This window comes from Cryptotermes secundus, unplaced genomic scaffold, assembly GCF_002891405.2.
Source record: "Cryptotermes secundus unplaced genomic scaffold, Csec_1.0 scaffold597, whole genome shotgun sequence".
NCBI lineage: Eukaryota > Metazoa > Arthropoda > Insecta > Blattodea > Kalotermitidae > Cryptotermes > Cryptotermes secundus.
The window spans coordinates 563273-575582 of record NW_019743156.1 but is presented as its reverse complement, the minus strand read 5'-3'; the positions used below and the strand labels follow the sequence as shown (position 1 = coordinate 575582).

Below are 12310 nucleotides of genomic sequence, written 5' to 3'. Positions count from 1 at the left end.
AAAAAATTGTTCAGAAGTTCTGTAACAACTCTTTGTGCTAATATTTGTTGAATATGCTTTACTCTTAATATACTAGTGAATTAATATATATTGTATAGCATTGCAACAGCTGATTACTATTTTTGTTTTCATTTTGCTTTATATGTACAGTTCTGTTTCAGATGTCTTATACTTTGCATTGTCTCCTATACTGTCAGTTTTCATAATTTGATTTATCATATAAGATCAATAAAGTACATGCTGATGTTGTGGTTACCAATTTTGATCTTCTCTTTACTTTTGTAACAATATTTCATATACTGTAATTTATTGTATTTATACAAGTACAGCAAATATAACATAAGCATATATTTTTATATGTTCTTTACTAAAATCTGCCAAAGCTTGTTTGGTAACATACCAGATTCAGATGGAAATACGTATGATACCATCAACATAACTGTTTAATGTTTGATATGTTTTATTTTCCACTGCATGTTCTGACCCTGATTACTGGGCCGTCTTCAGGCAGTGCTGTATGGTCATCAGCATATTGAACTGTCATGCCTACATCATCTGAATTCTTGTTAGTATAATCACATTAGAATGTGCAGTTAATTAGTAAAATGTAACGTACGGTATATTAAACTAATAGGATTGTAGTGAGAATGTGGTCATTGTCCTACAGGCCATTTTTTTTCACTGTAATGCATAATTTACAACATTAGCCCCTGTTCTAGTGTGCTACAATGTTTACTGGAATAGAAGATCTTCTGAATGTAAAACAGTTCCATGTTAGGAAACATGATTACACATACAGAGTAGTTTTATGAATTATTTCTGTACTCCTACTACAAATGTGTGAAGGAAAATAAATATTAGACAAAATGTTGTGCGTAAATTTTATTGAGTTAGTTTCCTATCTAAAGTCACCAACCTTTATTCAGCTTTACCAGTCTCGTGTGAGCCATTCTTGTCACCTGTCCCAACTTCAGTGTCTTCATAATTCCCATCTTCAGTTTCACATTCACTATTCACACTCCTGTTCACCGTCAACATTCCCAGGTTCATCCTCACCCCCATCCTGATCCCTTTCATCAAATATAGAAGACGTAAATCCTTCTGACCATCACTTCTGGAGAGATCTGTTTTCACGATCTTGAAACACTGGCACAGCGGTAGCACATTTTGTCCCCATGTTGTAAGAATATGGTTCCCTGCTAAGAGCCATTTGGAATATGATCATTCAAATGTTCCTTCAAAAGGTTAATCATTAGAACATGTAATTACGAAAGCACTCCAGGTACAATGGTAATATCATTATTTGTTGTGTGAATCACAGATCTCACCTCTAGTATTAAAATGGCCTTTATAGACACCCAGTACAAGCATTCTCAACAGTACTTTTGGTCTCCTGTTCCAAAACAGACTAGTACTCTAACAGTTCAGTTAGTCATTTGTTCCTTAGTTTGAATGATGATTATTAGCCTTACAGGTGTCTATGCATTAAGCATATTTTCTCATTATATTATCACATGTGATAGTAGTTTTGTGCTGTCTGCCAACTCTGTCAACATTACACTCATCCCTTCATTCCATGGTGTTTTTATGATAGATTTTGTACCTTCTTCATCAATGGTGTAATTGATTGGCATGTTGAAATACATTGGCATGTCTGGATATATGATATTAACTTCTTGCAAAGTGAAGACCTAGGCATAAAGAAAACATGTGCCTCCATGTCATTTGTACACACCATCTCAAGCTGGACTTGAAATTTTAGCCTCTTCATTGAGTAATGCCATTGCACGGAACTGATGTTCAGATGTTTGCATCTGGAGAGATATTTTTTGCCACTTCACAGTTGTTTGTTCTGCATTTTTATTCACCACAGTTTTGAAGTAGAAAGAAAATTGTTGTGCCTGATACTTTTCGACATATGATTCCCTTTCACATAAGCACTTTTTTCCTCGCAAAAAACTTGAAAAACTCATGTGTTCAATGTTCACTGAACATTCAATGATCGAGGAACTGTGGCAACACCATAGAGCAGACACAACATTTCTCATAGAGTGCTGCTGTAACTGCCAATAGCAGAATGAGTCATTAGCGTTGATAAATGTATGCTGTCAGGTGGTCTGATGGATCTTGTTACTGCATCAGTCCTCGAAAATCATTAAGGTGCTTAGCACGGGAAACCAGTGCTTTCACAGCCACAAAATTAATCAAATTTCACCTGTATAAAATAACAATTGTACATGAGCTGAAACAACCAGGTTATGCAGCAAGAATTCGTTTTTTCAGCTGGCTGCTGTAAAATGTGCACAATGGAATCATGGATCCACAGCTTCTTTTTGTGACTTATGAAGCGTGGTTTCACGTTTGTGGCCATGTCAATGCACAAAATGTAAGAATATGGAGCGATAAAAATCCTCGCACTGTACAGCAAATGTCATTATATAATGAAAAGGTGGGGGTGTGGTGTGCTGTAAGCTGTAGGTGCAGTTCGTAATTGAGATCTTTCAGTACGTTCAAAGCACTGACATCGCCTACTTGTAATTTTCTATCAGTCATTTTTATTTCCTTACGCTACTGCAGTTAAGTATGTAGAATTCTTTAGTACAGAGAATATTTTTCTGTTTTACTCTGATGTTTCAGAATTGTGTGAGTAAGACATCTTGGGTTGTAACAGCTGAAATACTACTCATATTCTGAACAAGTAACAATGGAGTATAAAGTGTACAAGATATTTGAAGCAGAAGATTTCAATAATGTGACTAAAGGTATGAAAGTGGCACCATGTATGGGATCAAGTTCCATTGATGACATGCTTGCAAGTAAGTATAAAAGACTTTCATCTAAGAATTTAAAGTAAGGAGACCTAGTGCAATTTAATTTCACACAGGAAGTTTCGGTGGTCACTGCATGGAACAGAGCCCTTCCTGATAACCTAATTTTGCTCAGCTGGTCATTACCCACCTTTCATGGAAGCCAGAGGTTGATTAACATATTCACAAGAGCCCACCATTGGTCCCTATCCTGAACCAGATGAATCAAATTCTGATACTCTATTGCAATAAGACTTGTGTAATATCCTTCTGGCTAACATCTCCCAAAGTGTCGCTTCCCTTCAGGTTTCTCAACAAAAATTTTATATTCATTTGTCATTTCCCCTTCCACCTCATCCTCCCCCAAATTTCATAACCATAATAATATTTGATGACTTGTAATATATAAGTTTTGTAGTCACATTGCTGTGTTACCCAGCTTATGTTAATTGTAATTTAGAGTTTCGTGTAAAGGTGGTATATGTGAACACACTCTCATGTTAATGAGATCCACATAATAGTGGTTATGAAGAGTTGTGTCTTCTAATATATAATACTGTGTAGTCTGTTGAAAGTCAATTGTTGTGGAGGAGCATGTCACTATGTAAGCCAAGCAAGAATCCAGTATGAATCAGGCAACAAGCTAAGGTCCAAAATGTGAGTTCACTTTCAGTGAACTAGATGGCATTATATTTCAGAAGATATCCTATTCACCAAACTGGATATTTAAATAAGTCTTAAATACATTACAACTAAACTTCTGTAACCTGCCTTATTTTAGAGAATGCTGTAAGCCAGAGTCTCTGCAAGCCTGAAGATCTGAATATATCTGAAAAATTATTCTGCTCTTTCTGTAATGCAAAGTTTGAAGATCAAGCTCAACAAAGATTGCACTACAAGTTGGACTGGCATAGGTATAATCTGAAACGAAAATTGGATGACTTGAAGCCTGTTACAGAAGAGAAATTTACACAACTTGCAGGTGTGAGAACTGGACTTTTACATGTTAATTTATCAGTTATTATATTCTCTTACTTTCATTTCATTCTTCAACTTGTTCTTGTTACTATTGTAACTACCATGGCTGCTGCCACTGCCACCACTACCACCACCACAACAATCAAACCTAGGAAGAAACCAGCAGAAGCAAGTAACTTTAGAATATTAGTCATAGTCAGTCTTATAGTGAACAACCATTCTTGTTCATTTTCACTGCATTTCTAGCAATTCCCGTCTCTGTGTGTTTGGCTGGTATCTGAATTTGTGTATTTACTATGGATTTATTCCGTCAGGATTTAATTTATTCTTTAATGAATGTCACATAAGGTCCTGTCAAATATTTTATTTCATATCACTGGTAATTATTTAAACAGCATAGAGAAGGTAGAATGTAAGCATGATACACAGAAATCAGGATGATCCACATTTTATGGTAGGTTTCTTTGCACGAATGTTATTTAGGTTATGGATAGATATAGGAGTGGGTGTTGTTGACACAGACCAGAAGCCTTGGGCAGTAACATGAATGGCTAGTTATTGTCAAGAATGTCCAATCTCCTGTGCCAGTGGTAATGAAAATAATAGTTTGGTGAGAATGATCAGTCATTGTTAGCTTCCCTGAAATTATTTTACATAAGTAGATGAGTCGTAGTAGACCTGAAAAACCTGAAAGTAATAAGCTTGGATTTAATAAGTTCCCTCAGTACATACACAGAGTATTCAAGGACACATAGGAAAACAGTGGCCAGATATAATCAGACATTATCAACACTGGCCAGTTAATGCCCAGAATTAAACAATATAACACCCTGAACTAAGGAGCTGGGATAGCATAGTTGATATAGTGACTGGGTACTAGCTGGACAACTGAAGGGTTGGAGTTTGAGTCATGGGAGGGTCAAGAATTTTCTCTTCTCCACGTTGTTCAGACTGGCTCTGGGGCCCCCCACCAGCCTCGTATCCAGTGGGTACCTGGGGCTTTTTCCCTGGGAGTAAAGCGGTAAGGGTGTGAAGCTGACAAGACACCTCCAACTAGTGCTAAGTCCAAGAAAATGTGGATCTATATATCTTCCACCCCCCCATACGCTTTCATGGTGTATTGCTTAATTAGTTAAGCACAGGGACAACTTTACCTTTTTACACCATGAACTAAGAGATTTTCCATAATTGAAGGGTGCTGTTGACAGTGCCAAAGGGGAACAGACACTTGACAGTTGTCAGGCAATCTATGACACTGCCTGATTTTGGCCTTTGGCCATAGCACATGTACAGCATGAATTGTTGTACTTCACGTTTCCAGGGCTCCAAGTTTTTTTATATTACGGTGAAGAAAACCCTTGATAGAGTTTTAGTGTGTGTAGTAAAATACACTTTTCACTGATAAAGTTTGAGGGTGTCACAGTGATGTAACGACAAAAGATTATCCAGGTATTAACAGTATTGTGATGGTGCATTGGTAGAGTAATAAATAATGTTTTGAACTTACTGTTTTTCCAGATGATATGTCGAGTATTTCAGGTTCTGAATCTGAGAGTGAAGATGGGGAAAGTTCAGATTCTACACCATCATCGGTTGTAAATCTTAGTTCTTCTCAGAATAATGAACCCATGAAGATCACATGCTGTAAAGTTGATGTCAGTGGTTCATATTCTGAAGATGAACAAAATGATGATGGTCTTGAAAAGAAACATGATCTGAGACTAATGGCAGCAAGACATACTAAGGTCTTTTTTGAAAATGAAGATGGCAAAATACTGTCAATGTATCGTTGTCTCTTACATGGAAAGAAGGTGAGGAAATTTTAGATTTTCAATAATTCATAGTTTTTTAACACTGATATTTGACCTAAAAGATAAACATTGTATTTATATATATATGTCTTGAATATTATTTGTCACTTTGATTATACTTACTGATTATATGGTTGTAAATGCATTGTCATGTTTAGGGTGGTATGCGCAACAAAAATGAGGGGTTCTTGTTTGGATGATTAGATTTGTTAGAACTTTGGTTACAGCCTCTCTTAATTATGGTCCATACAGTAATATTGCTGATTTACACACTTTACAGTTCACTGTTGTACATGCACTAGGATTCTTCATCTTCACTAGTTGTCTCCTGGAAATGGATCTCAACAGTGCAACTAGCACTTCAGAATACTATGAAGTCCTCTTGCCATGTCTTGTTCAGTCACTCTGGAATTCAACTGCAATCTGCTGAAGTCAAAATTGAACTTCCCATGGCTGTCTCCTACTAAGAACTCACTTGAATAAAACTGCACTTAAAAACTGAAAATTGTTATATCTGTAACTGTTGTTATATAGCCTCTGCACTGACCACACACAGAAAACACAGTCCCATTGTTGCATAAGTCTTGACCATTCGTTTCACAGTTCTCAATCTGGAAATCTCATATAAGATTATCTGTAGTGTTCCAACACTTTCAAGATGTGATTGCTGTCCTGAGCTCCATCTTCTGATGCCGTTCGAAGTTGTCCTCTCCTTCGGATATAGTGGCTTTCTGCGCCTAGGTCCCTTATTCTCATTCTGCCATGTATCTGCTGTCTCAGGCTTCAGCCCCTTATGCCATTCTTATATTCTGGGCCATTCCACAGTCTCTCCCCATCATTTTGTCGTTTTGGGGGACTTCATTCTGCCTGGTTCCTTGTCAAGTCCTTCGTGACAACATTTCTCCTGAGCAATGCCACTCTTGCACAGCGGGTCATCCTCCTGTCTGCGATGATCAGTCTTTTCCTGGATTCCCAACTTGCCTGGATCCTTCCCTTCGGCTTCTGGTGATGCCCCACAGCCAGATTTTGGTCCCTATGCCGCTTCTTCAGTCCTCTGACCGGCTTCACTGCAGCTTCTTCCTTGGGGTCCACTTGACGCTTATGGACTGCATCAATGTCTTGGTGGTATATATACCAGCTGAAAAGCTAGCACTACCTGTATATTTATCAGTGTTTGTGTTGTAGCATGTAGAGCCATTACTATGTGACTACCATGAGTTAGTTGCAAGAGTGCTCAGTTGATAGTCAGGTGGTAAGGAGAAGACTAGGAGGTTGGTGTGAAATGGCCACAAGTCAGTTCGTTTCAGTTCTGTGTGGGAGTCTGTGATGAAAGGACTTGAGCCAGAGGCAGAGGAATAGCTGTTATTGGAGCCATTGCCAGTCTATAATCACACATATGTGACAGTATGTACAATCACTGATAATCTTTGAGATAGTAGAACCTCAAACTATGAAATTTGATACACATAATTTTAGGGCCAAGATTTACTTTCAAATGGGTCAGATTGGTCGATCAGATTCCCGGTTTTCTTTAGAATTAAATGAGTTTTCATATATTTACTGATAGCCACCAACAGGAATATACTGTCATGTGACAGAGTGACTATGGATGGGGTTTGGATTGGTAAATGGATTTATTGGATACTATAACACATAGCTTATGACTACACTTTACAAATCACTATCACACAAATACTTGTGTTCTCAGTCACTCTCTTCACTATGCTGCTTGTTAGCAGCTTCCAATGGTATAGCATCCTTGGCTTCCATGTCCAAAGGCTCCTGTCCTCGTTGGCTGGCACCTTTCAGCTGCAAATCCCATGCTGAACTAACTGGCTTCCAACTGCTGAACTGACTCAGAAAGTCAAAGTTATGTTATGACTGATGGTCAGTCAGTCAGTCAGTCAGTCAGTCAGTCAGTCTGTCTTTGTGTAAAGCTCCACCTGGACCCCGAGACCAGATTTTTGTTACTGTGAGCAGTCCACCAGGGACCAAGTGGCCCAGTTATACCTCCAAGCATTGGCTTCCTTTTTTGTAACTTTCTACGACTTGCAGAATTGAACTCACCTCCACACAGGCTACTAACTCACAATGCACAATCAGCTTCTTATGTAGCCTTGGCATGGACTATGGAATATGCTCTTGGCTGTCCTCATATGTACTGCTGATGGAACAGTGGGTAGAATCTGATGGGTACTGGTGTCATGCCAGCTTGGACATTTCAGTGCTGGAACCACAGAGCTGTTCTGGCAGGTTCTGTATGGCACAGGATCATCCTTCAGCAGCTGATGTTCTGTTAATCAAGAAATACAGTATAGTAGAAATGAAAGACTCCGTTATTGGACCTTATCATGAGCCAGTTGAATCCAGTTCACATGATAAATGATATAAACTCCGTCTCAAGTGCAAACAATATATTNAAGAATTTAAAGGTTTAAAATTAGAACTAAAGATTTTATTATGGTGCTATTACAATAAACTCAAAATTAACGTGTGTGAAGTAATCTACGGGTGGACAGCTATCAACGAAGTAGAAGTTGATAATGACAGGGAGAGTGTTTTAGATGTTAAATTTTGAACTGGGTGCAGTGTGACAGCGACGTGAGTGTTATACACCTGATGATGGCCGTCTGAGGCCGAAACATGTAGTGTAGGGAGCAAGATCAAAGACACAAAATATATTGTTTGCACTTGAGACGGAGTTTATATCATTTATCGTATGGAGTGCAACAGGATGCTTAAATATAATATTGTATCCAGTTCACATCCTTACATCCTGTATCTACAATAAAATCAATTTTGGTATCCCTCACCATAAGAACCAGCTTTTTATGAACTCTATTATGATGCCTTGGATGTAAACAGGTAACTAAATATCAGGCAATTTGAGCTGTCTTGTACATGTGTTAAGGATCATGGATGATGTGCCAGGATTCTACAGTTCTCAGATCTCATTCTTTAACAGAATCATTGAGAAGCTAATGCATACGTTTCCCATCCATTTTCACAATTGTGACAATACAATGTTGTAAACTTAAAGTATGTTATTTTTGGCTGTTACAGGATGTACCAGAGAATGATGAGCAGTTGATTCCATTGGCCTTGAAGGTTGCAGCCAATCCAGTGTGGGCTGTTATTATGCTTGGAGGAGGTCATTTTGCTGCAGGCATTTTCAAAGGTTTACCTCGATTTTAATTAGATCAGAGTATATCACAGCCCATCCTTTTCTCTTGTTTAAACTGGATTCTGAACTTATTACTACAGAAGGGTGATAAAGTAGAGTTTACTGTTTTTTACTGAGATTACCTTGCTTTATAATGTACTGCTTTAACCTTTCAGTACTGTAGGACAAGGCTGTCCATTGTCAAACCACTGAGGTGCCAAATTTTACATACTCACAGGCCCCATTATAAAAAGTCTTTCTTTTTTCAATAAAGTTAAACATGTTATATTTTAGCGTCCTGTTGCACTGATTTAAGTCCATGATTTATTTCAACCGTCTTCCAGTGCATACTCATCTATCTCACTCCTCTCTCTCGCGCTACATGTTTCGGCACAAAAGTGCCATCTTCAGATGCTTATTCGATTTACGATAAACTAGTTCACTGCATGCCTTGCCGTCTTCATATTAAAACAACTAAAATATATATATATCTTATATCTTGATAAATATTAAATATTAAAAATATTAAAATTGTTCAGGATTTTTTATCCCTACGTCGTATCTCACTACGTGAGTCTCACCTATCCTCTTCTGTCGGAGCACTCTTTCTACTTTCGTGTGTGTATTGTGTTCTGTGTTGTGTCTTGCTCCTGTGACTGCGTGTGTTATACTGCTGGGCCAGCAGGCACCAGGTTATCAGTAACATACTGTATTTTCATGCAGAAGTGTGTTTTATTTTTGTCACTATTTGCTATGTGTAGCAAAATAGAGCACTGCAGTTTATGCTGAAAATAGAGTGTGATATATTATGGGTGTGGATAACAATGTGGCATGTATTTTGAACTTCACAAACATTAATAAGCTTTTATTTTTGTCACTTTTTCTGTATAATAAACTTCATCTCTGGAAATTTCTTCTTTAATATCTCTTGCCCCCTAATATGATTATCAAATCTTAGAAATTAATTTCATTGAACAACATATACTTTTTCTTCTCTTTGTAAACATTTTTCTCTTTTAATAGTTGCATATTTTTATAACTTCTGCAAAAAAAAAATATTCCAAGGATGAAGTATGAAAATCTGATATCATGTTTCAGGGCAGGAAGTGTTAGTGCACAAGACATTTCACTGTTACACAGTTCGTTCTCGCCAAGGTGGGACTCAGAGCTCTCGAGATGGGCGAAGTGGTGGGAGCCACCCTAAAAGTGCAGGAGCCAGTCTTCGGAGGTACAATGAGACAGCATTGATACAGGTATTTGACTGAGCATCACAGTCGAGTGATCAGTACTAAACTAAAAATTAAACTCCGTGACTTTTAGTCTGCAAGCGAACTACAGCAACCAAGTGACCGCTGCTTGTCAGTGAAGTTAGTGCCAACTTCTGCAGATAGAGGGGGTCATGTTGTCAGTGCAACGGATTCCCCCGGCCATTAATCTCGGTTTTCTAGAACGGAGCCACTACTTTTCCATACAGGTAGCTCCTCAGTTATCCTCAGGAGACTGAGTGGACTCCGTTCCAGACCCACTATTTCTCAGAAAATCTGGTAGTGCCGGGAATCAAATCCGGGACCTCTGGATCTGTAGCCAGGAACTCTGACTACTAGACCACAGAGGTAGCCTTTGAGAGTGATCAGTACTCTTGATTTATATTCAGGTGGTCCTGAATTAGAATTTTGCCTTGGAGAACAGCTATCCTGTCTAAGTTTCTATGGTTTGCTTTAGTGCTTCCAGGGAAAACCTGAGATAGTTCCTCAAATTAGGCAATGACTTTCCTTCCAAATTCTTTCCAATTCAGTATTCTTTAATCGTCCTATTATTTGGTATGTAATCTGAACTACTGTCAAATAAACCATAAATAGATTAACATTAGAGATATTCATCCTGAAGTGCAGGTATTTAATTTTGTTACTAGATACATTATGTACATTTGGATAACTTAGACAGTGGAGTTCCTGACTGGCTAGATGGCCAGGGCTTGCCTTTTGACAGAGGCAGACTTCTCCCTTCACTGCCTTTTCCAAGACCAGCAGTGAGACCCATCCATTGAGTACTGGGGGCTCTTTCCCCAAGGCATGAAGTTGACTGTGCACTTCCATGTGGCACGAAGTTCTAGAATATGTGGAACTTTACCTCTGTCTTTAGCTATACATCTCCAAGGTATGATGCTTAGGCACAGGGATAATTTTGTCTTTAATGCAAGTAGGTGCATATAATTTGTGGAGGAAGTGTAAGAGATGGTGCTTTTTGAATGAGGAAATACTTGATTTTAGACTATCTTTGATGTTTAAGATTAAAAAAATAAACTGATAGGCTCACGACATGCAATGACACCGGGTTCTATTGAAGAGTCTGACAGACCCTGGTCACCTCCCATCCTTCTTGTCAAGAAGAAAAATGGGGACATTTGTTTCTGCATACATTACAGGAAGCTGAATGACATTACAAAAATAAAACTTTCTCACTACCTGGAGCTCATGATACACTGGACATGCTCACCAGAGCCAAATGGTTCTCCACTTTGCATCTGAAAAGTAGTTGTTGGCAGGTAGTGTTATGCTCTGATGGTACGAAAAAGACCATGTTCTTTATGGATCAAGGATTGTAGTGATTCACAGTTGTGCCCTTTGGCTTCTGCAGTCCTGCATTGATGTTTGAGCAGATAATAGAAATTGTCATAAGGGCCTTCACTTACAAGTTATGTCTAGTGTACCTGAACAATGTGATCATAATTGGCTGCACGTTTTTGGAACTGCACAACCTACAGTAAAAATCCAGTGATTCCAAGAGACCCACCTGAAGCTCAGCCTGGAAATATGACAACTCTTTCAGAAGGAAGTGCAGTACCTAGGGCATATTGTGTTGCCAGAGGAAATAACCATAGACCCCAAAAAACTCAGGGTCATATGGGAATGGCCGACAGGAACACACATGGACTAAGGAACTGCTGACCATGATTTGGTGAAGCCAGAGAGAACAAAAATTTGATCATGGGTGCTGACAGGGCCAAAAACAAAGAATGGCTGTGCTGGTGGGGATATGAGCAATTTACTGCTTTGTTGTGCCATGCAGAAGGTAAGCTATGAGTCAGCAGTCACAGTTAACCTTTAAACGCCGGACTTCTGAAATAGTGGTAAGCTTGAGCTGGCCGGAGTTTATTTAAATGCCCGCTGCTGGTGCGCGTTTAACCCTTCCGCGCGGTCATTTAAATTCCGCGGCCGTCTCTCCGGCGGTAATATATTCAGCCGTCCATTTAAATTTTGCTCGAAAATGATTTATTCATCATTGTTCTTAAATTATATGAGATAGGAACATGAAACTTTCACTAAAATGATCTTAAAAGGTGGTTTTATAACCTTACCTTATAATATGAGCGCCCTGTATCTCGGCAATGGAAGCAGGTTGTTTAGTATTTGAGCAGTGAATGGTACGCCTTGAAGGATGAAACTTTCACTAAAATGATCTTAAAAGATGGTTTTATAACCTTGCCTTATAATATGAACGCCCGGTATCTCGGCAATGCAAGCAGGTGACGCCTTGAAGCATTCGTCTAA

The 12310-nt window shown here is 38.6% G+C and overlaps 1 protein-coding gene and 1 long non-coding RNA gene across 3 annotated transcripts in view; one reads left to right on the top strand and one right to left on the bottom strand.

Moving 5' to 3' along the window:
* The window catches only part of LOC111873901 (ankyrin repeat and zinc finger domain-containing protein 1), a 40289-nt gene that overhangs the window by 13865 nt on the left and 14114 nt on the right, over nucleotides 1–12310 (top strand). For both annotated transcript variants that reach the window (XM_023868974.2, XM_023868973.2), the window contains exons 2-6: nucleotides 2638–2816; nucleotides 3589–3789; nucleotides 5304–5596; nucleotides 8660–8774; nucleotides 9858–10012. In XM_023868974.2, coding sequence (XP_023724742.1) covers nucleotides 2705–2816; nucleotides 3589–3789; nucleotides 5304–5596; nucleotides 8660–8774; nucleotides 9858–10012 — 876 coding nt within the window. In that variant the 5' untranslated portion in view covers nucleotides 2638–2704. The remainder of the gene's footprint in view (nucleotides 1–2637; nucleotides 2817–3588; nucleotides 3790–5303; nucleotides 5597–8659; nucleotides 8775–9857; nucleotides 10013–12310) is intronic.
* The window catches only part of LOC117283044, a 10466-nt gene continuing 3502 nt past the window's right edge, over nucleotides 5347–12310 (bottom strand). The window contains exons 2-3 of the long non-coding RNA XR_004514043.1: nucleotides 7664–7889; nucleotides 5347–5427 (exon numbers count right to left, since the gene is read on the bottom strand). This is a non-coding gene — a long non-coding RNA (uncharacterized LOC117283044). The remainder of the gene's footprint in view (nucleotides 5428–7663; nucleotides 7890–12310) is intronic.